At 33.1% G+C, this 20,848-nt stretch overlaps 4 protein-coding genes, 1 long non-coding RNA gene and 1 other non-coding gene across 11 annotated transcripts in view; 3 read left to right on the top strand and 3 right to left on the bottom strand.

Annotated features, from left to right (window-relative positions):
- LOC101261521 (large ribosomal subunit protein uL10) overlaps positions 1 to 1,622 on the top strand; it is a 61,987-nt gene extending 60,365 nt beyond the window's left edge. For both annotated transcript variants that reach the window (XM_069298630.1, XM_004239733.5), the window contains exons 3-6: positions 214 to 282; positions 692 to 790; positions 875 to 1,267; positions 1,350 to 1,622. In XM_069298630.1, the coding sequence (XP_069154731.1) occupies positions 214 to 282; positions 692 to 790; positions 875 to 1,267; positions 1,350 to 1,496 (708 nt within the window). In that variant the 3' untranslated portion in view covers positions 1,497 to 1,622. The remainder of the gene's footprint in view (positions 1 to 213; positions 283 to 691; positions 791 to 874; positions 1,268 to 1,349) is intronic.
- A 431-nt stretch (positions 1,623 to 2,053) lies between these two features.
- LOC101261818 (uncharacterized) lies at positions 2,054 to 9,578 on the bottom strand. 4 transcript variants are annotated; one of them, XM_004239734.5, is made up of 7 exons: positions 9,334 to 9,578; positions 7,718 to 8,097; positions 6,598 to 6,716; positions 5,530 to 5,625; positions 4,749 to 5,005; positions 3,809 to 4,029; positions 2,054 to 2,939 (listed from the first exon to the last, which is right to left on the bottom strand). In XM_004239734.5, the coding sequence occupies exons 2-7, from the start codon at positions 8,066 to 8,068 to the stop codon at positions 2,508 to 2,510; spliced, it is 1,476 nt and encodes a 491-aa protein (XP_004239782.1). In that variant the 5' UTR covers positions 8,069 to 8,097; positions 9,334 to 9,578; the 3' UTR covers positions 2,054 to 2,507. The 4 variants fall into 4 exon arrangements, with proteins under 4 accessions (XP_004239782.1, XP_010321376.1, XP_069154721.1 ...); XM_010323074.4 differs by having other exon boundaries at positions 9,359 to 9,555; XM_069298620.1 differs by having other exon boundaries at positions 2,366 to 2,939; positions 3,717 to 4,029; positions 9,334 to 9,535.
- On the top strand, positions 2,226 to 2,297 carry TRNAH-GUG (transfer RNA histidin (anticodon GUG)). Its single transcript has one exon. It is a non-coding gene; the product is annotated as a tRNA-His (tRNA).
- A 1,953-nt stretch (positions 9,579 to 11,531) lies between the features above and the next one.
- LOC101262115 (CASP-like protein 4C2) lies at positions 11,532 to 16,255 on the bottom strand. Its single transcript, XM_004239735.5, has 4 exons — positions 16,192 to 16,255; positions 13,043 to 16,059; positions 12,379 to 12,514; positions 11,532 to 11,873 (listed from the first exon to the last, which is right to left on the bottom strand). Exons 2-4 carry the CDS (start codon positions 13,297 to 13,299, stop codon positions 11,652 to 11,654), a joined length of 615 nt encoding a protein of 204 aa, XP_004239783.1. The 5' UTR covers positions 13,300 to 16,059; positions 16,192 to 16,255; the 3' UTR covers positions 11,532 to 11,651.
- On the top strand, positions 12,825 to 13,576 carry LOC112941584 (uncharacterized). The gene is made up of 2 exons (XR_003247006.2): positions 12,825 to 12,942; positions 13,014 to 13,576. It is a non-coding gene; the product is annotated as an uncharacterized lncRNA (long non-coding RNA).
- A 50-nt stretch (positions 16,256 to 16,305) lies between the features above and the next one.
- Positions 16,306 to 20,473, bottom strand: LOC101262418 (ubiquitin-conjugating enzyme E2 7). Of its 2 annotated transcripts, none has more exons than XM_004239736.5 (6): positions 19,968 to 20,473; positions 18,908 to 19,010; positions 17,785 to 17,882; positions 17,577 to 17,677; positions 16,926 to 17,003; positions 16,306 to 16,647 (listed from the first exon to the last, which is right to left on the bottom strand). In XM_004239736.5, the coding sequence occupies exons 1-6, from the start codon at positions 20,020 to 20,022 to the stop codon at positions 16,570 to 16,572; spliced, it is 513 nt and encodes a 170-aa protein (XP_004239784.1). In that variant the 5' UTR covers positions 20,023 to 20,473; the 3' UTR covers positions 16,306 to 16,569. The 2 variants fall into 2 exon arrangements, with proteins under 2 accessions (XP_004239784.1, XP_025887052.1); XM_026031267.2 differs by having other exon boundaries at positions 17,785 to 17,930; positions 19,968 to 20,243.
- Positions 20,474 to 20,848: the final 375 nt, after the last annotated feature.

Genomic DNA, 20,848 nt, shown 5'->3' with positions numbered 1-20,848 from the left:
GTAGGGTTGATCTTCACCAATGGTGTAATCTATGTTTAGAAGTTTAGTATTCCGGTATTGTTTTTTGATATTCAATTTGATACAGTAATAGATAAAGTAAAGGAACTTTTCGATTTGTATGTTCGATGTGTATAATCAGGTTTCTTTTTTTCTGATTTTATAGTATAGGTAACTCAGTTAACTGTACTGAAGTTGTTGTTTGATTTATTATAGGGTAATGTGGGGTTAATCTTCACCAAGGGTGACCTCAAGGAAGTGAGTGAGGAAGTCGCTAAGTACAAGGTAAATTAATTGCCACTCTCTTTTGATATTGTAAATTGATGAAACTTGCTTATGTTTTTGGCTTTTGGGAGTATGTATAAAGTATGTTTAGCTTGTTGATTGATGTGTTTCTTCAAGTGATGCATGAAAATCATTGAGATGAACTTTTTACTAGTTATATTTGTAGTCTTTAAAAAGGTCATTTTCACTTGAAACTGTACTGAAAAAGTCATTATATGGTTTGTATATGCTTTTGCTCTCAATATTATTTTATTTTGTTTCGTCAATTGTCTTGCATTTATTCTAATTGGTGAAGACATGTTTTATGCTTGATGTTTGAATTGATTCCAAGTTTAAGCTGCACTATGTCTCATTCCAGCCTTGTTTACAGTATGTTTATGGTCCTCCATTTCCATTTATATGTTAATAGGTTGGAGCACCTGCTCGTGTTGGTTTGGTGGCTCCAGTTGATGTTGTTGTTCCTCCTGGTAACACTGGTCTTGACCCATCTCAGACCTCTTTCTTCCAGGTGCGTGTGTTATGCTGCCATAAAAATCATTTTTTGTTGTCTGTTTTGAAGTATTTCTTGTTAACTTACATATAATTCATGCAGGTGCTCAACATCCCAACTAAGATTAACAAGGGTACTGTTGAAATTATCACTCCTGTGGAACTCATCAAGAAGGGTGATAAAGTTGGTTCCTCTGAAGCTGCCCTGCTTGCCAAACTTGGTATTAGGCCATTCTCATACGGTCTTGTTGTTCTCTCTGTTTACGACAATGGTTCCGTCTTCAGCCCTGAGGTTCTTGACCTGACTGAGGATGATCTCATTGAGAAGTTTGCCATGGGAGTATCTATGGTTACCTCCTTGGCATTGGCCATCTCTTACCCAACTCTTGCTGCTGCACCCCACATGTTCACCAACGCCTACAAGAATGTGTTGGCCATTGCAATTGAAACCGACTACTCTTTCCCTCTCGCTGACAAAGTGAAGGAATACCTCGCGGTATGTTCTTAATCCCAATGTTCCAAAGATGTAATATATAAACAGTTAGTTAACTTTGTCTCAACTATTCTTGCACTTGCAGGATCCAAGTAAGTTTGCCGCTGTTGCTGCCGCTCCTGCTGCAGCTGCTGGTTCTGGAGCTGCTCCTGCTGCTGCTAAAGAGGAGGAGAAGAAGGAAGAGCCTGCTGAGGAGTCAGATGATGACATGGGTTTCAGTTTGTTTGATTAAGTCTGTTGTTTGTGATGTTATCTGTTTTTTGGTTTCGAAAACAAATTTTTACCTTTTATGTTTTTAGTTTGCAATTTCAATTCAGTTATAAGATTTAGTGGATAATTTTTTTGTTTTGGACCTTAATTCTTTGCCTTTTTATATTTTAATCCTAATAGTTTTGAACAGTATAATACTGATATTTCTACAATTAAAACGTATTGTTACTTCAAACATAAAATTGATATGTCTATATTTGCACGTTTTATCAGTGGGTTGTTTAGACTTGAATCTTTTTATAAATTAACGCAACGAACGCCTCTAAAATAATGTCGGGCACTTCAACTAGTCCTCATGATCCTTGAATAGAAAGATAGTTAATTACTAGAAGATAATATAGGGTGTAAAAGTGCTAATATAAGTGATTTAAAAAAATGATCCTTATCATAGAAGGGAAGCATTTCTAATTCTTAATACTACAAGGAGGAATGAAAATTTCGATTGACCATTTTCTATATATAATATAATATACATTTCACTTTATACAGAAAAAAACAAATATTAATCATTAAAAAAAATTGAAATATAAAATCCTATTATTAAATTTGATATATAGAGTAAAAAATCATATAAATACACAGCGGCTATAAGCTTTTTAATACAGTTTAAATATGTTCCATCCCAACATAAAAATATGTTTAACTAACCCTATTATGATAAATCACCAAATAGAACCAATTAAGACATCTTGTGGCTGTAGTTTAGTGGTAAGAATTCCACGTTGTGGCCGTGGAGACCTGGGCTCGAATCCCAGCAGCCACATTCTACCATTATTTTGTGAACTTTATCATTTTCAATCCACGTATATCTACCTCAAACTAACAAGTATGTAAATCCTCTACGAAAATACTACTCTATTATATGATGTATGCCACAATGTCTTAACTAAAAATGAACTAAAGAAGAAAGCTACTGCTTGTGAGAGTGCAGATTTTTGTGATTCTGCATAGGAAGCACAAATCTTATTATTATCTAAGTCGAACGCAAAAGAGGCCATCTTTCTGGATAATCCATAGCCACAATCACAGCAATGAATACCCACACCATAAGTATACCGATGAATATGGTCTTTATCAGTTCTTCTCTGTAGACACTCGTGTTGGAGACGTTGTGATGATTAAACTCAGGGCTATCTTTCACTTGATCAGCGGCTGGTTCTGTCGGAGTGACCTCATTGGATTCATTCGTATGATCAGGTGTTTCAGGTCTGCTCGCTTGATCAGGTGTTCGATCTGTCCTTGTAGCTTCATCAGATTCACTTTCTGCATCCGTCTGGTCTGAGCATTTTGAACATGAGCAGTTTCCACCGAGAAACGGAGGTATTGAATTGAGGTGATTGGATAGAAACTCTAGATGGTTTCTCCCAATAATTCTCACTTTTTGACGTGTGGATGGTTTAAGCACCTGCAAGCACCAATGTTAGTTTGATGTAAATAGTAATGCAGCCATACATAAAAAACAATGAAATCATGCAAACAAAATTTTCAGTCCCCTACTAGAATTCGTAGTTATGATTTAGCTCAATTAGAGCCTGGAGAGTTACATATTAATCCATTATAACCAATCAAAATCCAAACCATGAGATAAGATGGGATAGACCTCCCTTTGTGTTGGACTATAAGAGAGGATTATGTAGTCGAGAGAGTATTGTGGCATCACCATAGAGGATTATGTAACGGACAAATGAACAATTGAATTTTGGATTCCCAAATACCCTTACCAAGTTCACAAAATACTACCCCACAAACTATACATATAAGTAACCCAATTCTTTATGGGAAAGCAAAAACAGATTTGCTAGAAGGGAGAACTGTGAGTTTTTTCTTAAAAACAACATATGACATGAAAATAAACAAAAAGAAAGTAGCTCATGTGTGTGCGTGGGGGGGGGGGGGGGGGAGGTGGCGTCCTTTTGTGTCTATCAGAGCTACGGATGGTTAGTAAAATCTTACTGAAGATGACTATATAGGATAGGATTTCTTCATTTTGATCCCCACAAATAGAGGAAAGCCTCCCCCAGTCAGCGGAAGTAATCAAAACCAATTCACAACTATTTGATTATCAGAAGTCAAAATCAAGCAACTTGTGGATTTATGTGACTCACCCTCTAAACCAACAACACCAACAATAACAGATTTTTTTATCTCAATGGCAAGTAAATTAATAAGACATTTTTAACACCTGTAAGGAAAGGGCTCAGGAGTTGCTGGTTTCTTTTTTTCTTTTTCTTGGGGTGGGGGTGAAATCTTTAAATGCATCAATGATGGAGTTACCTGAAAGAAAGTTTGCATTATTATTTGGGCAACTTGAGGGAGCCGAACTATAATCAAAGAGCTAAGACGATTAGGATAATGATCCTGCAAGAGCATAGCACAAGATCTCATCATGTGTATGGGAAAACCAAAGGGAGAGAGTCCTTCACAGTCCATCAAGACAGTTATTTGAGGGTGTTCCACATTGACCATTCTCAGAATACCGTGCTCAATCTGCGAAACTGTGGAATCAAAACCTCAATAAGCATTCTATCCAAAATCAGCATGCAAACTGAAGAAGTCTACATGAAAAACTGAGACCAAATGGCTGGCAATACAACAACAATAACATACCCAGTGAAATCCCACAAGTGGGGTCTGGGTATGAAATCCAAATAGCAGAGCAGAAAATATCAGTGATTTCATGCCATGCAAATTTGACAAATTATTCGAAGAGCAACAGAGCTGCTTAACAGAAAATTCTGCAATGAAATTTCCATTGAAGCAGATTTTACTTGGATACCATGAAACTAGCAAAAGAATTAAAACTCAGGATTGGTTATCCCAGTGATAGCCAATTAGCCCAGAACCTAATTCCCAAGTTCACTAAGCATATTCAGGTTTCTCAGATATTGGCATAGAACAAAGAGGTTTATCCAGGCCAACCCAGTTCAATTAAAAGAAAATGGTTCAAAATTTTCTGTAACAATTACATATCGGCAGCAAAGAGGATTGATTCACGAAGGGTACAGGTTAAATTTTCCACGACAACTCTAAACCTGAGTTATGACATGCACTTGCGCAGATTATACTATTCTATCCTGAAGAACTTGACTCAGCCTCTTATAGCATACTTAACTCGTATTAAAACTTGCAATGATATCATTGCGTCACCAGTTACAGTCTTCACATGTATTCCAGTTGCACTGATATATAAACTACTCAAGAAAGATTTGCATACCAACTGCTTTTATCAAGAGAGATTTGCCATTCGATCTCAGGTTGGAGCAAGCAAGTCCAAGGCGAATGATGAGGCAAGGCCGTTGATTGGCATCGTGGCCGTGCCAAAAAATGAAAGGAGACCAAGCCTTAAGTTCTTCTGGTGAAAGAAACGTGTAATTCTGCCGCCATTTAATGGTTTTCTTAACTGATGAAAGCAGCCTAGCAAAATCACCATTTGCAGCAGCATAGAATTGACGGAGCTCATCATCATTCAACCTGTTAGAAGGTTGACCAGGAAACATTAAAATTCCAATTTAACATGTTAGTATCACTGACAAATTAGTCAAATAGAAATTGAAATTATTATGAAAAGAATGCTTGTGTAATGCATCAAAGAGCAACTAAGTTTGTAGATGAATGAAAGTCTGACTTAGCAACAACATACCCAGTGTAATCCCACAGGTGGAGTTGGGGGAGGGTAGAGTGTGTGCGGACTTTCCCCCTACCTAGTGGAGGTAGAGAGGCCATTTCCAGAAGACTCTTGGCTCAAGTAATGCATATCAAAGCCAGTAGAAAAGAAAAAATACAGAATCAAAGAGGACCCACTAAATAATAAGGAAGTCTGACTTAGCAAGCTTCATTATTTTCAAGTCTCTCTTTTCTTGTGTTCTTACTTTTTTTCAGGAAAGCATCATTAAATAAAACATACTAAAATGAAAATATGGCACGTCAAAGAAACATTTTTTCCAGTACCACCAGTCTAGCATTGAGACTGACAAAAGTGAAGGAGGTCATCTCACCTCTCAGGTACACTAATACTTTCCTCCCTCAGTTCCTTATGGAGTTCTAGCAACCATCTTTGAGGATAACCATCATCCTGTACTTCATCATGAGATCTGTAAGGAAAACCATGAAGCATACATTAAAACCAATAACCTTAATAACAACCTGGAGAGCACAATTTTCATACAGAAATAATGAAAATCAATTTCACGAAGAAAACATGATCTCCCTAAGCATAAAGAAAGTGATCACACAAGTGTAATTGCTAGGCCCCCTTATCTTTCAATTTATTGTTGTTGTTGTTAGAAATATGTTTCAATGTAATTACAATAAAAGCTAAATAACAATTTTGAATTTGAGAACAGCCCAAGAAAAATAAAAAATGATAATTTCTGTTGAATCTCATGAATGATTCTCCTTTCGCGTTGTCATTGTTGTTTGTTTTTCACAAAGTTTCACATGACTATTGTTGGGACATTCATATTTATTACAGTTTCCAAACATCACAACACAATTGAACAATAAAAGAATTAGGTTCCAGTGTAGGACTAGCTAAGATCGTAATCCTCATTTTCTTTATGACAAGGGAACCAACAACCGCCGCTACCCTTTGGGTGAGCACAGGGTAAACCCCACCTCTGTGCCATAGCAAACCACACGGGAGAGGTAAGCAGCACTAGGCAAGCCACGGAGATGAGTTCGACCCAGAAGGTCAACCCCCTGGCTGGCACAAGCTAAAGGGGTTTCGAACATGAGATCTCCATTATGGAAGTCCCAGGCTGAACAATCTGAGCCACCCCGAAAGGAGTATTCCTCATTCTTATTGTGGCTTTGATTTCATAAATCCTAATAATTTATTTTCTCTGTTTTTGTGGTTAAACAACTAGAAGCTTAAGAAGTTAATGACTTGTGTATCATAATCATTGCATACACCAAAAAATATAAAGAGAAGCCAAAATACAAGCATCTGAACTTGACATGATTATAAACTCTTCTATTACTAAATCATTTAGCCATTAGACAGCTGCTGTAGTCCAGGACGTGAGAAACTTCCAAAGAAAATATACTTCGAATGATACACCTACCTTGCTTGTGGATATGCTTGAGAATGATGAAAGTCGTTCGGTGTCGTTTCTCCTGTAGATGATGACTGATCGGAGAAAACAGTTGCAATTGAGAGCAATAGCATTGGCCTAGACAATTTCTACCAAAATAAGCATGTTCATTAAAATAGAAACACCAATTGATTTGAAAGGAAAAGAATCGAAAAGAACAAAACAACAGTGTCGAAAATTAAGTTAGGCAGATTAAACATCAGTGTAGAAAATTAAGTTAAGCATGCTAGATCTAATAACAAACCAACCAAAGTAGTCTTGGCTGTCAACAATTTATCTTCTATGAACTGCTGCAGCAATAAAACATATACCATCTCTCCGAACAAAAAGAAGTTCATCTGCTATGAATTGTGATTATAGAATATTCCTTGTATTAAAGCCCTTCAAGACGGCTTCTACAATCCAACAATTGTAAGGAAGGCCAAGTACCAGAAGAGATTATATTTCTATGCACTAAATCAAACAAGAGGTGCTCTCTAAAATATGAAAACAGTAACCAACAAAAATAGCCAAATAAAAGAGAAATATTTGGGCCAAAAACCAGAACCTGGATCTCTCATGTAAAAGGATTTACAGCCATATGGGAAAAAGTCAACATTACACTCAAGAATAAATGTCTGCATCACAAATATTGTTTGCTTTATTGTGACAAAGGTGGTTATGAACATGCTTAAAATGAGTCCAAAACCTTCTGCCGGCACTTTCAACTCATGAGAAACGTTTAACATAATGACATCATATATTGAATGTAAAACACACATGGGTTTCTCCTTGTAATCTTCAGAAACATAAGTAGAAAAGAAAAGATACATAGGCAACGGAAATGTCACAATCCTCACATAATTTATTGAAAAACAAAAGATATTGGTTCTTTTCACTAATGTTGTCAAGCAGACAAGCACCAGAAGAACACTTCCAGATAACCAGATGTGCAATCATACAGCAGATTAAAGATGAATTGGTAACATCCAAATACAAGGAATAATAGTTGTCAAAAATTCACAGTAGAACATAACAAATTCAAAATGTGAATGCAAGTATTCCCAGAATTGCAAGAATTATATGCACTAAAAGATGAACAGAAACCCACCTGCAATTGTCTGACCAATGGCTCCAAAGGAACCCACTTTTGGACCCACTTAAACGGTGGATAACACAAAGCTTGCAGCGCCTGCAAACCGTGCCAAATAAAAGGACATCTAGCTTTGCTCAGCCTTCGTACAACCTCTAAAACAGCAGTGGTAGCCAAGAATATGACAACATCACCAGCAGTTCCACTAGTCTGTACACTCTGTTTCACTTTACTAATACATTTCAAAGTCTTTGCTGAGAAGTGCTTTGTAGCAGAGGCAACTAAACAAATCTTCGGTAGCTTTTCCTTGCTAATCATCCGCGCCTCCAATCTTTTGTTAGAATATGGTGGACATGGTAAGTCACCCATATTGATGACCTCATAAATCTCACTCACAGCTTTGCATCAACAAAAGAAAAAAATCGTGGAAAATTAGAACATAGACCAATTTGCCACCCACCTATTGGATTATTGTGTAATCAATTCATATATATCAGGCAGACATAACAAAACCACCACCGAATGAATATTAACCAGATTTTAAAAACTTGCTAAGTATGACGATAAACTATGAAGAAACTGCCAATATAAAACAAAATATAGCAATAACCAGGATCAGTTATGGTATCTTTATGGATGACAATGAACTCATAATTTCTAAATTAAGCTCATGTTTGGCCATATATTTGAAGATAAAATTTGGAACTTCAAAATTTGAGTTTTTGAAATTGTACTTGGACATGCAATTTACTTGGAAAAGATATAAGTTTTGTTAGTGAAAGTCCCAAAAATCTTTTTAACTTCTCAAAAACTACTCCCAAAATCAATGGGAAATCGCTAGCTAAATCTATTCAGTCACGAAATTACTCTAATATTCACCAATCACTGTGATTGCAAGCAAATTTCTCTACAAGGATTCACGAATTATGCAGCTAAAACGCCCAAAAATGAAACCATAATCATCTAAAACAAATATTTGAAGTTAAATTTTCAAAAACTACTCCCAAAATCTACGAGCAAAAGCTAGCTAAATCTATTAAGTCACGAATTTTTTCTAATATTCACCAATCACTATAATGGCAAGCGAATTTCTGGATTCACAAATTATACAGCTTAATCACCTAAAAATGAAACCATAATCATCTAGAACAGATATTCGACGTTAGATTTTCAGAAACTACTCCCAAAATCTATGGTCAAGTGCTAGCGAGATCTATTTAGTCGTGAATTTCTTCTACTATTCACCACTCACATTGCTTGCAAGCAAATTTCGTTACAAGTTATCACAAATTATGCAGCTTGAATGCCTACAAATTAAACCATAATCATCTAAAACAGATATTTGAAGTTAAAATATACAAAAATTTCTCCCAAAAGCTAGCTAAATCAATTTAGTCACGAATTTCTTCTTCCTATATTCTATAATCACTATAATTGCAAGGGAATTTCTCAACAAGGATTCACAAATTATGCAGCTAAACCGACTAAAAATGAAACCATAATCATCTAAAACAGACCGAGCAAATGAGAACAGGACAGACGAACACATCGATATTAATATCAAATTAATCAAATACGAACACATTAATTACTACATATTTTCTCGATTAACATGTGGATGTTCAGTCAATTACCTGAAAACAAAATCGGATTTCGTACCGTATATATTACCCGGTAGAATTAACGGCGACTGTTCACCGGAAACTTAGGTTGAGTGTTGATATTCAGGGAGAAGTCGCTAACGACGGGAAGAATATGGCGGAGTACGGCGGAGGTTGACCGTGAAGGAAGGTTTATACTTTGCTTGGGCAAATGGCGCGTGATCTTCACTCTCCTATCGTCGTCTGGTTTCCCCTAGAAGATATAGATATTGGGTCCCACCTGATACTGAATCACGTTTTAGTTTTTTCTATTAGATTAGATTGCCACGTTGACACGTCGGGCCCTGCTAGATCACGTGATTGATATTCATATTAAAATTCGATTAATTTCGATTTGTCAATTGCGTCATTCATTAGTGCGATATATATTTTTCAGTTTCTAAAATTACTTTTGTATTATATTTAATTCGTCAATACATATATCTTGAATATATTCAGTCAAATTAAGTGTAATTATATCTAACACACTCTATTCAAATGTAATTCACAAGTATTTGATATACATTAATGTATATGACATTAAAGATAGTGGTGTGAAAAATGATAGAAAATTACTAATTAGTGCGATAATGTATAATTAATTCCAATTATAAAGTTGATTAGTATATATGTAAGTAATGTTTGTGTGCTTATCCTAATATTTTTCCATGTTCGAAGTTTAAATTCGAAAGTTTGATTAAAATATAGAAATCTCAATCATTCTAACAAAAATCATATTGATTGTTGTACAACTGCTTTCTTCATTCACTTTTACTTTTTCACTATAGATTTTAAATGCTCTGAAGAAATAAAGAGAAAGATTTTTTACGTGTCACAATAATTTTTGACAAAATATTTAAATTTTTGAGAGAAGTTGTAAACAAGCACGAGTGAGTCACTTTCTTTTTTTTATTTCACAAGTATTATTTTAAAAATAACTATCGTAAGATATTTTATTTTTTCCCAATATGAAATTCCTTGAATTAACAAATTCAAATTCGTATTTTATGAAAGATTAAAACAAGTAAAAAGCTCTAGGAAAGTTAGAAGGTGTAGTAGTTTAGTTTAGAAAATATGTAACTAGTTATTTGTTTCTTTTTAGTTGTTAGGTTCGAAATGATCAATATCTATAATAATTTTTTTATTTCTTCGTAAGAAATCGCTTTATTTTTTAAGCTTAAATATGATACATTTTATATTAATAATAAACGAATTTCATCAATTTCTAGAGTGTTCCTTTAAGATTTTCGCTTCATTTGTCTCAAATTAATTAAAATGCTTCCATTATATTAAGATAAGGAATTTCAAAATAGTATTTGTTTGGTTATAAATAGAAAGCTTGTAGGGCCATAAATTATGCTTTGATTATTTAATATTAAATAAATTGTCGTAAAGAAAGTATTAATTTACTTAGATTTATGAATTTATAAATTTATAATATGCTATTGCGCTTGATTTGGTTCACTATTATAATAGCTCTACATATAATTTTTCATTATTTTCAAGTACTTTATTGAGAAGAAAAAAGTGAATTGATTTTTTTTTCTTTATATGCCAAGATATTTTTGCTAAAATGGGACCAAATCAACTAAGAATAAATCATTCAATGTTTAGCTAAATTTTTATTTTATAAAAAAAGTTCAACTAAGTTCAATGTATATATTCGATAAAATCGAACAAATTCAAAGTATCATATAGCATATCATTGCTATCTAACGTAACCATGAAGCTAAACATCATTATCTCATTGAGGAATAAGAAACTCGCTTCAACGATTTGATTCGATTAATTTGAATTCACATGATAACGTCTGATTTCAAGAATAAAACACTTTTTACTAAAGATAATTATATTATCACGATTCGTATTTGAAACCTTCAGCTAAAAATAAAAGAATGTTTATCATCTCAATAGAACATTTCATCGTTCAAAATTCATATTTAAGATGATAGTTTCACAAAATAGACGTTAGCATTTCGCGGTGTTTCAATTATTAAACCTCATAATATTGTATAATCCAATAAATGGAGTCAAAAGAAGATAAAGTATACATAGACTATATCCTACCTTTGCGAAAAATACGACAACATAATAACAAAATACAAAGCAACTAAAACAAAAAAAATAGAAACTATATCATGTTTAAACTATTATTGAATAATTAGTTAGGTAAAAGGTGATAATTCGATATATAACTTAAAAAAAAAAATTATATTAATGTATTTTAGAGATTTAATATGCTTAGTCAGATACGATACAAGACTATAATAAAAATTTATGAGTAAAGTTTACAACATAGTGATGAATGAATATTACATATGAAAACGAGACCCGTTAAGTACGAAACATACAACCCGAAAACCCGATAATAAAGAAGAAAAACTCAAGAACATAAATCCGGCGAATCCTAAGGCCACGGAGATATCTGATTGAACACAAAATGCATTATTAGCCGTACACGTGTCCCTGTCCTTTAACGTCCGAGCTAACGCTGTTCCCGCCGAATCTGCCGATAACAACATGTATGCAAAAACCTACACAATAAAATAACGTCTATTTTTTCACACTATGTCTCTAATATTCCGTACAAATCATTTTCACGTTCACATAGAATACGTAAAGAAAACTGCGAGGAGGTGTGATTCACACTATGTCTCCAACATTCGGTACGAATCATTTCATGTTCACATAGAATTCGTGAAAGAAAACTACGAGGAGGTGTGATTCATGTAGCTAGAGGAGGTGTGATTCACACTATGTCTCCAACATTCTGTACAAATCATTTCATATTCATATAGAATTCGTGAAAGAAAACTACGAGAAGGTGTGATTCATGTTCATATTGAAAATTTTGCCTCTGCCTCCGCCTCTCCATGTAGCTTACCGAAATACAAATGTAATCGACTCATTTCACAAAAAACTTAAATCAAGGTGTGTTAGAATTGAAAGTTATTAGATTTTAAATTAACTTGTACATAATTCTGTAATATATAAAAATAAATATACGATTTGAACTGAAATTATTGAATTCTGTCGAACCTGATCGTGACTGAAATCGAACCAAACTTGTACAATTTCAGGAAGAACAGTGGTGCCTCTTGATATTTCCCAAACCGAAGCTCCAATTTCGAATAGTGAATACAACGCTACAATCCCAGCTGCAATAGCCACAAATCTATCCAAAAACAAAATCTCATTATAGACTTCAAAAAAAAAATAATCGATTTAATCGTTTGAAATTGAGACGTAATTAATTGTACATTCATAATTAAAATTATCATGATTCGAATCTATTGATATGTATTATCTGCTTTAACTTACGATCCCATAAATTTATTTTTTCAACCACGCAAATTGAGCTATGCTTTATAAGAATCAACTTAAATAATTTAATTTAACAAACTTATAATAGTCGATAAATATAATATATATATATATATATATATATATATATATATATATATATAATCGTATATATAAGCTATAAAAACTTCGTATCCTTAGAAATTTGTTAGTCCTGCTTTGACTCATCCTCGTCGAGATGAGATAAGTGAAGGGAGAAGAAGGAATCGAAGAAATTTCATCTAAAATTCTCAAATTAAGGTAGTTTTATCAGCTAATTGAATTTTGCAAATATGTTTAATTTAGTTCAATTTGATACTTTTTTTTTTTAGAAAATAGAAAGAGCTAATAGTAGTAGTACCTGAACGCATCGAAGTGGTACCACCGAAGAGAATCGGAATCGGAATCAGAGCCACCGCCGTGAGAGTTAGCGAACATGAAAATTGCAGAGGCGAGTGAGAAGCAGAAGGCGGCGAACCGGAAAATGAGTATCAAAATGTTGAACCGCCGGTTTTTTTGAACGGAAACGGTTGAGTGAAACTGAGATTGATTTCTCGACCGGGGAGACGGAGTTCTAATACCGCCGTTCCGGTTCGGTTCCTGCGGCGACCTCAACATTTTTTCCGGCGAGAAATTCAGACGGAGATGAAGAAATTCATAGATAAATTAAACTTTAGTGAATTTATTACTAATTTTCTGAAAATTTTGATTTCATGTGTGAAGAGATTTTTTTTCTGTTTGGGGCTTTGAAGTCACGAGACATGGCATGATTCTCATGACAAGGATAAATGATAAAATGGAGCAAGAGAACATGTCATTTCTCGATCGAAGCTCGATTAATTTAAATTTATGTAATAGACACTCGTTATTAATTTTGATTTAAGCATTATAAGTATTCATTGAAGCTCGACTAATATAAACTTGAGTATTGTAAGGATTTATTTCTAGAAAAAATGCTCACAATTAAAAAAATTTCGAACTCAAACTCTCACACTCAAACTATTCAATTAAAAATAACGAAACACGATTAGAATTGTTATATCAGAATTTAATGTATGTTATATTTGAATTAAATTACTTTTGCCCTAAAAAATATAGTGAAATGATTGGATTGGTTTCGGATCGAGAGAATGAAATAAATTTTGAATGATAAATTATTATGCAACAAAAATAAAAATGAGAAGGCATAGCTAATTTCAAGAAATATGTAATATTTGATATATATCTCATCGATTTATACGATATTAACATTATTAAAATCTTCACGTATCACCTTCGTATTCTACTACTATGTTGTTTGACATGCCCTTCTAGAAAAGTTCGAGCCTTAAAAATTAAATAATTTACGATAATTTTTTTACTTAATTTAATTAAAATTAATCAAATCAATAAAATTCGAATATTTAATCGAAAAGAAAGCATAGAAAAAGACAGTTCAATATTAGGTAGAAACGAATGGGAACAAGTGGGGTTATAAGTGTACTTTTCGTGCTTCTTTCTTTCTTCTTTATATACTCTTTTTTATTTGACTATATTTATTTAAAGTCGTTTATATTCGATAAAATTTATTCATATCAGATATTTATATTATATTGATATAGATGTTTGATACAAGAAAGTATAAGTATATATCCTCGTAAATCTCACGTGATATTTAGTACTTCTATTTTAATATATGCTCAAAGGGATAGAGTACGAAAGTTGAAACACGTCATTTCGTTTATGAATTAATGTATAATGTTACTTATTCGAAAGCTATATATACTAAACGAATCAAAATATTTAAAACGATGTTTAAAAAAAATTATGAGTAATTGCATGAAAAAACATTTAACTTTTCAAATAGTAATAATTTTCGTAATGAGATAGAGGAAATATTTATTTTGAGATCTGGATAATTTATATTAGTGTTAAAATATTCTACTTTTAAATAGCAAAAGGTGAAAAAATAATTTGATTTTCATGCTCAAACTCGAGATCTCTGATTTGTTGATCGGATTGTAAATTTATAATATTTGATGAATTTCTTTAAAATTAAAGTTGTTAGACGCTCCTTTCATATTTTGGGATTTCCATATGAAATGGTTATATAATAATTGCGTTTATCCTTTTTCTTTTTCTATATATAATAATAATAATATTTCTGCCTTTCAATTATAATATTTTATTTACTAGTTTAATCACGTAATATAAATTTAAATTAATTGAAATTATAATATAAGTAGCAGACATAAGATAAAGACTCACTACCTACATTACTACATTTATCGTTTCTTATTTTTATTTTGGCTTTTAATGAATTTTTTTAGAATACTTATTTTTTTTTTCTATTTGAAAAAAGCTCCTTAAATTTGGTAATTGTCAATAGAGAAAATTTAAAGAATATGAAAAATAATTCATTGACTAAACTATTAAATTGTCAAATAAAAAAATAATAAAAGTCAGTCAAGTCTTCCAATTTCCAAGCAAAAAGGAATGATTTTTAATACTTGAAAAGACATTTTTTTATTTTTAAAAAAAAATAATAATTTGTTGATGTTAAATTTTTTATTTAGAAAAAAAAAAGAGATCATTATTATTTGTTTGTTTAGCATGACAATATTGACAAATAAAAAATGATCAATTATATTAGGGTATAAAAAAAAAAAAGATGGTCCGTAAATATCGAACCACAAGAATCTATTATAATCTCTATTTCAAAATTGAGAATACCCTCTTATTAAACTAATATATAAGAATCTAGCTAAACACTACTAAAAAAGAAAATCGAGTTGTTTTTCTACCATCTGAGCAACGACCTCTTGTCCATATCGAAAATTCTTTCTATTTTTTGTTATTTTATGTATTGACTTACATAGTAACAACATATTCACTGTAAATGCACGAGCGATGCCTGAAAAGGGTAGTGTATATGTAGTCTTACCCTTACCTTGTGAAGGTAGAAAGACTTTTTCCGGATACACAAAATTAGAGTCGCAGACTAACAACAACATATCCAGTGTAATGTTGGAGACGAGTTTCCCATGGGAAACCCTTTACTAACAAGCCAAATTTTCAACAGCATACTCAGTGTAATTGCACAAAATGAGGTCTTGGAAGGATAGAGTATACACAAACCTTAATCTCTACCGCAGATGTAGAGAGACTGTTTCAGATACGCCCTCGGCTCGAGGGAAAACAATCTAAAGAAATCGAGAAGAAGAATAAACGGAATTGAAAGCATAACAAAACATTGTAACAAAGTCAAATTTTCAACAACATACTCAGTGTAATTGCACAAAATGAGGTCTTGGAAGGATAGAGTATACACAAACCTTATCTCTACCGCAGAGGTAGAGAGACTATTTCCAATACGCCCTCGGCTCGAGGGAAAACAATCTAAAGAAATCGAGAAGAAGAATAAACGGAAGTGAAAGCATAACAAAACATTGTAACAAAGTCAAATTTTCAACAACACACTCAGTGCAATTGCACAAAATGAGGTCTCGGAAGGATAGAGTATACACAAACCTTATCTCTACCGCAGAGGTAGGGAGACTGTTTCCGATACGCCCTCGGCTCGAGGGAAAACAATCTAAAGCAATTGAGAAGAAGAATAAACGGAAGTGAAAGCATAACAAAACATTGTAACAAAGACAAATTTTTCATGAAACAAATAATCAGTTCTCTAATAATAAGAAGAAAAGATTCATTTAGCTCATTTCTGAGATGTACAATCTCACTTAAATGGCAAGAACCTCAAAAACTAAGTTTTAACCCAAAAAAAAATGTAAACGACGATTGAACTTGCAAGACGAAAAGGCGTAATGATACAGAATGGTATGACCTTGACAGCGATTCTACATTTGTATCGATGATCAACAGCTGATGACGCGAAAGAAGTTTGTTTTACATCATTTCTTGAGACCGTCTTACACAACGACTAACCTTTTTCTTGAATTCATCTCTATTGTCTCTCCATTCCTTCTGCAATGTGCCAGAAAAAAAAGAAACGTGAAAAAGGCGTTGGAACAAAAGAAGAAAAACTAAATAACGGGCACATGCTGGCCATGGTCGTCTCTCCTGATATTAGTTTGAACACTCCAATCGCGATGGCACGAGAACTATCCATAAATTACATTGTAAAAGTCGATAAATTGGATTACTTACATATAGTATCTACCCTACCCCGACACCAGGAGGACGCAATGCACCCCAATTCAAAGGGAATAAGTGAAAAGAAGTCAATAAATTGGATTACTTACAGCTGCTTCGACATTAGCAGGAGACTCATCATTAGGACTTGAAAGCATTGATATGATGCTCAACATTATGCTCTCTACCTGCATATCATACAATCAGTCAAATTTGATAATCGAGAAGTCGAGTGCAGAAGGAAAAATACGACAAATGAACTTCAGCCGAACAATCACAAAAGAGAACACCATCCCATTCTCGAAAGTAAAGAGAAGTACAAACAAGGACGTTTTCTCGATCAAGATTTGGAACGGTGAATGTAAAGGAGAGATACATAAAAGGTAATAGTTGTCAAAGGCCATGAATTACATCGATTTGAACCACTAACACGAGGATTTTCAGTCCTTCGCTCTAGCTAGCTGAGCTACCTGAACCACTTTCCTAAGGTAAGTTTCATTCATCAAATAACGCCTGGATCGTTACCACGGCTCTCTTTTATAATTTGACACATAAAAACACAACCATTTAAAAGAGGGATCACCACAAGCTCATATAGATAGCCTAATTTATGAATTGTTTGGATCGGGTGAAAACCAACACCATAACCATTTTACTAAAGGAAGTGGGAACATTTAATTTACCAATAAAAAGTAAACGAAAACGTGAACATCCATTTCATGAATATTCGTAGGAAAGAAGACAATAACAGATTTCTATACCGTATGGACTGGAGACCAACGCTCACTAGCTAGCTCATAGCCATTTGGATCATCACCAGGGGGATGAAGGATTGAGATGCAAACCTTTCCATCAGAGTAAACTGCATATAAAACCAGAATTTCATGATAAAACGAAAATTAATGAGACGATGGTACAAAAGATCAATCACTTCACTAGTTCTCCGAAATATAGATGTAGTTTACGTACCGTTAGGATGCCAAATCTCCGAGGTAAATTTAACAGTTGGCGGACTGTTGGGATAATTTTGAGGAAAGCTCATGATAGCATTAAAGAAACCCCCGTCACTGCACTTGCAACACTCACACATGGTTAGGAATTTTACCCGTCTCAACCTATAGCATAAGTAAACATTGGAAATGACGAAATATTTAGTCTTAACTAGAGTCATCAACTTATACAACAAAAACTACCTAAAAGGAAATACGTATTTCAATTGCCAAGTTGCTAAGTCAACCAAGAATGAGCAATAGATTCAGTAATAAACAGTCGGGCTTGGTCACTCCGACCCCCTTTCTGAGGAGGCATCCCTTCTCTTGAAGTTAGGAGGCTATTCTGCCGAGTTCCTTGGACAGAGTCAAGGAGTTTCGTGCCCCTAGGTATTCTATATCGACTCACCTGTGTAAGGATGCTTCTTTCAGTTACTTAGTAAATAGCAATAATGGATGAGATGAACCATAAGAGTTACGTCAAACATAGATGAAAGAGTAACAAACGGTGATCGGAAACTTTGGACGGGAAAAAAGTTGATGTATATGATTAAAAACCAGAGACGGTAATGTGCAATATTAGTGGCACCTAGTCCGACAACGAACTTCATAGATTAGTTTGAGACTATGGAGAGTACAGATTTATAAGAGAAACACAGGCGATAGAGAGTTCACCCTAGGAAAAGTTGGGTGCAAGGTTCTATACATTACAACAACAGCAACGAAAAAACTACACCTCAATCCCAAACAAGTCAAGGTTGGCTTATGAATCCACACTTCTTCGTTTAAGCTCATTTCATTTTATCATCATACTAAATAAGCTTATAATTATAACCAGATAAAAGAATGTATCTAATCAGAAGCTCATTAGTAATTCAAAGATCCAGAACCAAGCAACATAAAAACACTATAGCCTACTGCACGGATCACAAGTGCCAAATTTTCATAGACGTATAAGAAAACGCAAACTTATTCAATAGAGCGTAAATCAAATCAAAGACAAAAACACGTCAACAACCACCCAAAATTGAAAAACGGAAAGAACTTCAACATCAAATCAAAAGAGAAAAAAATTCTTTAAACGAATACAAGTAAAGACTCACTATAAAGTTTCTGGCGGTCCAATAATGGTGACACTCCATTCGAATAAGTTGCTTTCATCAACCAAACCAGCTGAAAATCCATCAACTGGTTTTTTACAGAGATCTGAATGTGGAAAAGACAAGGATCTTTACATTTAAATTAAAGAAAACAACAAACTTTAACAACACCCAATTAAGCAAAGAGTCCACAAAATGAATATGACTAGAAAAAGCAAGGATCTTTACATTCAAAATTAAAGGAAACAACAAAAATCAAGAACACCCAATTAAGCAAACAGATCATAGAATATAAAGATGAGCTATCACGAACGTAGAGGAAGCAGGACAGGCAGTTGGTCAGATCTAGTATGGATCGTTCCCTATGAGTACAGAAGAAGTAAAAAGCAAGGATCCTTACATTCAGATTAAAGGAAACAACGAAAACCAAGAACACCCAATCAAGCAAACAGTCCATATAGTGCATATGAATTCAAGGAGAAGTAATAAAGCAAGGATCTTTACATTCAAATGAAAGAAAACAACAAAAATCAAGAACACCCAATTAAGCAAACAGTCCATAGATTGAATATGCATACACAAAAAGTGAAAAAGAAAGGATCTTTACATTCAAATCAAAGGAAACAACAAAAATTCAAGAGCCCCCAAAACAAGCAAACATTCCATAGACTAAATATGCATACAAGAAAAAGCAAAAAAGCATGGATCTTTACATTCAAATTAAAGGAAACAACAAATCAAGAACACCCAACTAAACCAACAGTCCATAGATTGTATATGCATACACAAAAAGTAAAAAAGAAATGATCTTTACATTCAAATTAAAGGAAACACTCTATCAAGCAAACACTCCATAGATTGAACATTAATACAAGAAAGGCAAAAAAGCATGGATCTTTACATTCAAATTAAAGGAAACAACACAAATCAAGAACACCCAATGAAGCAAACAGTTCATAGAATGAATATCAACACACAAAAAGTGAAAAATCAAGGATCTTTACACTCAAATCAAAGAAACAACAACAACATACTATGAGTAAGAATAAAAAAAAAACCATACCTTTGAGTTGTTTCTGAAGTAGGAGACTAGCTTGAGAAGGAGAAGTTGAAGCCATTATACTTCAAATAGATTCTTGTGGCAAAGAAATCAAAAAACAGAATCAGTAGATTTATACAAACTATTCAAATCCCTGTAAAGGTTTCAATTCAGAAGTCAAATAAGTACTCTTTTAGACCAAACAAAGAAAGGCTGCAATGGAGGCTTAAATATCTTTAATTCTTTGAGTTAAATATGAAATCCATCACTGCACAAGTGCTCCCTATCAAATATGTTATCGAACTCGAAATTAAGACTTCTAATTAATAAATAATTTTATTTTTTATACTAAGAATTTAAAATTTAATTTTATGAATTGAATTATTTTTACTATATTTAATCTACTTGATTGTAAATATAAGAAATTCATATTTTTAAATAATTTTGAGTGATATTTCAAATTTTCATTAGACTTGATATTTATTTGTGTATCATAATATCATAACTTAGTTTATCTTAATTCTTAAATCATTCTTGAGTTGAATATGAAATCCTTTAATATAGATATGTTTTTTTATTAAATATTATTTTATATCAAGACTCGAAATTGAGACTTCTTATTTTAAGTTTTAATCATTCTTGAGTTAAATACTGATATAAATATGTTTCCTATTAAATATTATATTATATCAAGACTCAAAATTGAAACTTTCATAATCTCATTGGTTGTTTCAAATGCTTTGGTGTATGATCAAGATATTACTACATGTGCAATAATTAAGAATTTTTATTATGTTTAATCTATGTAACTAATTTTGGAATTTATTATTTGTATTTATCGTTGAAAAGTTTCATGTCGAGTATGAATATAAAAAATTATTCTTTAATATCATTTTAAGCGATTC

Source organism: Solanum lycopersicum, chromosome 5 (genome assembly GCF_036512215.1).
Source record: "Solanum lycopersicum chromosome 5, SLM_r2.1".
Lineage (NCBI taxonomy): Eukaryota > Viridiplantae > Streptophyta > Magnoliopsida > Solanales > Solanaceae > Solanum > Solanum lycopersicum.
Note: the sequence above shows the minus strand (reverse complement) of the source record. Positions and strands in the feature narration are given on the sequence as shown.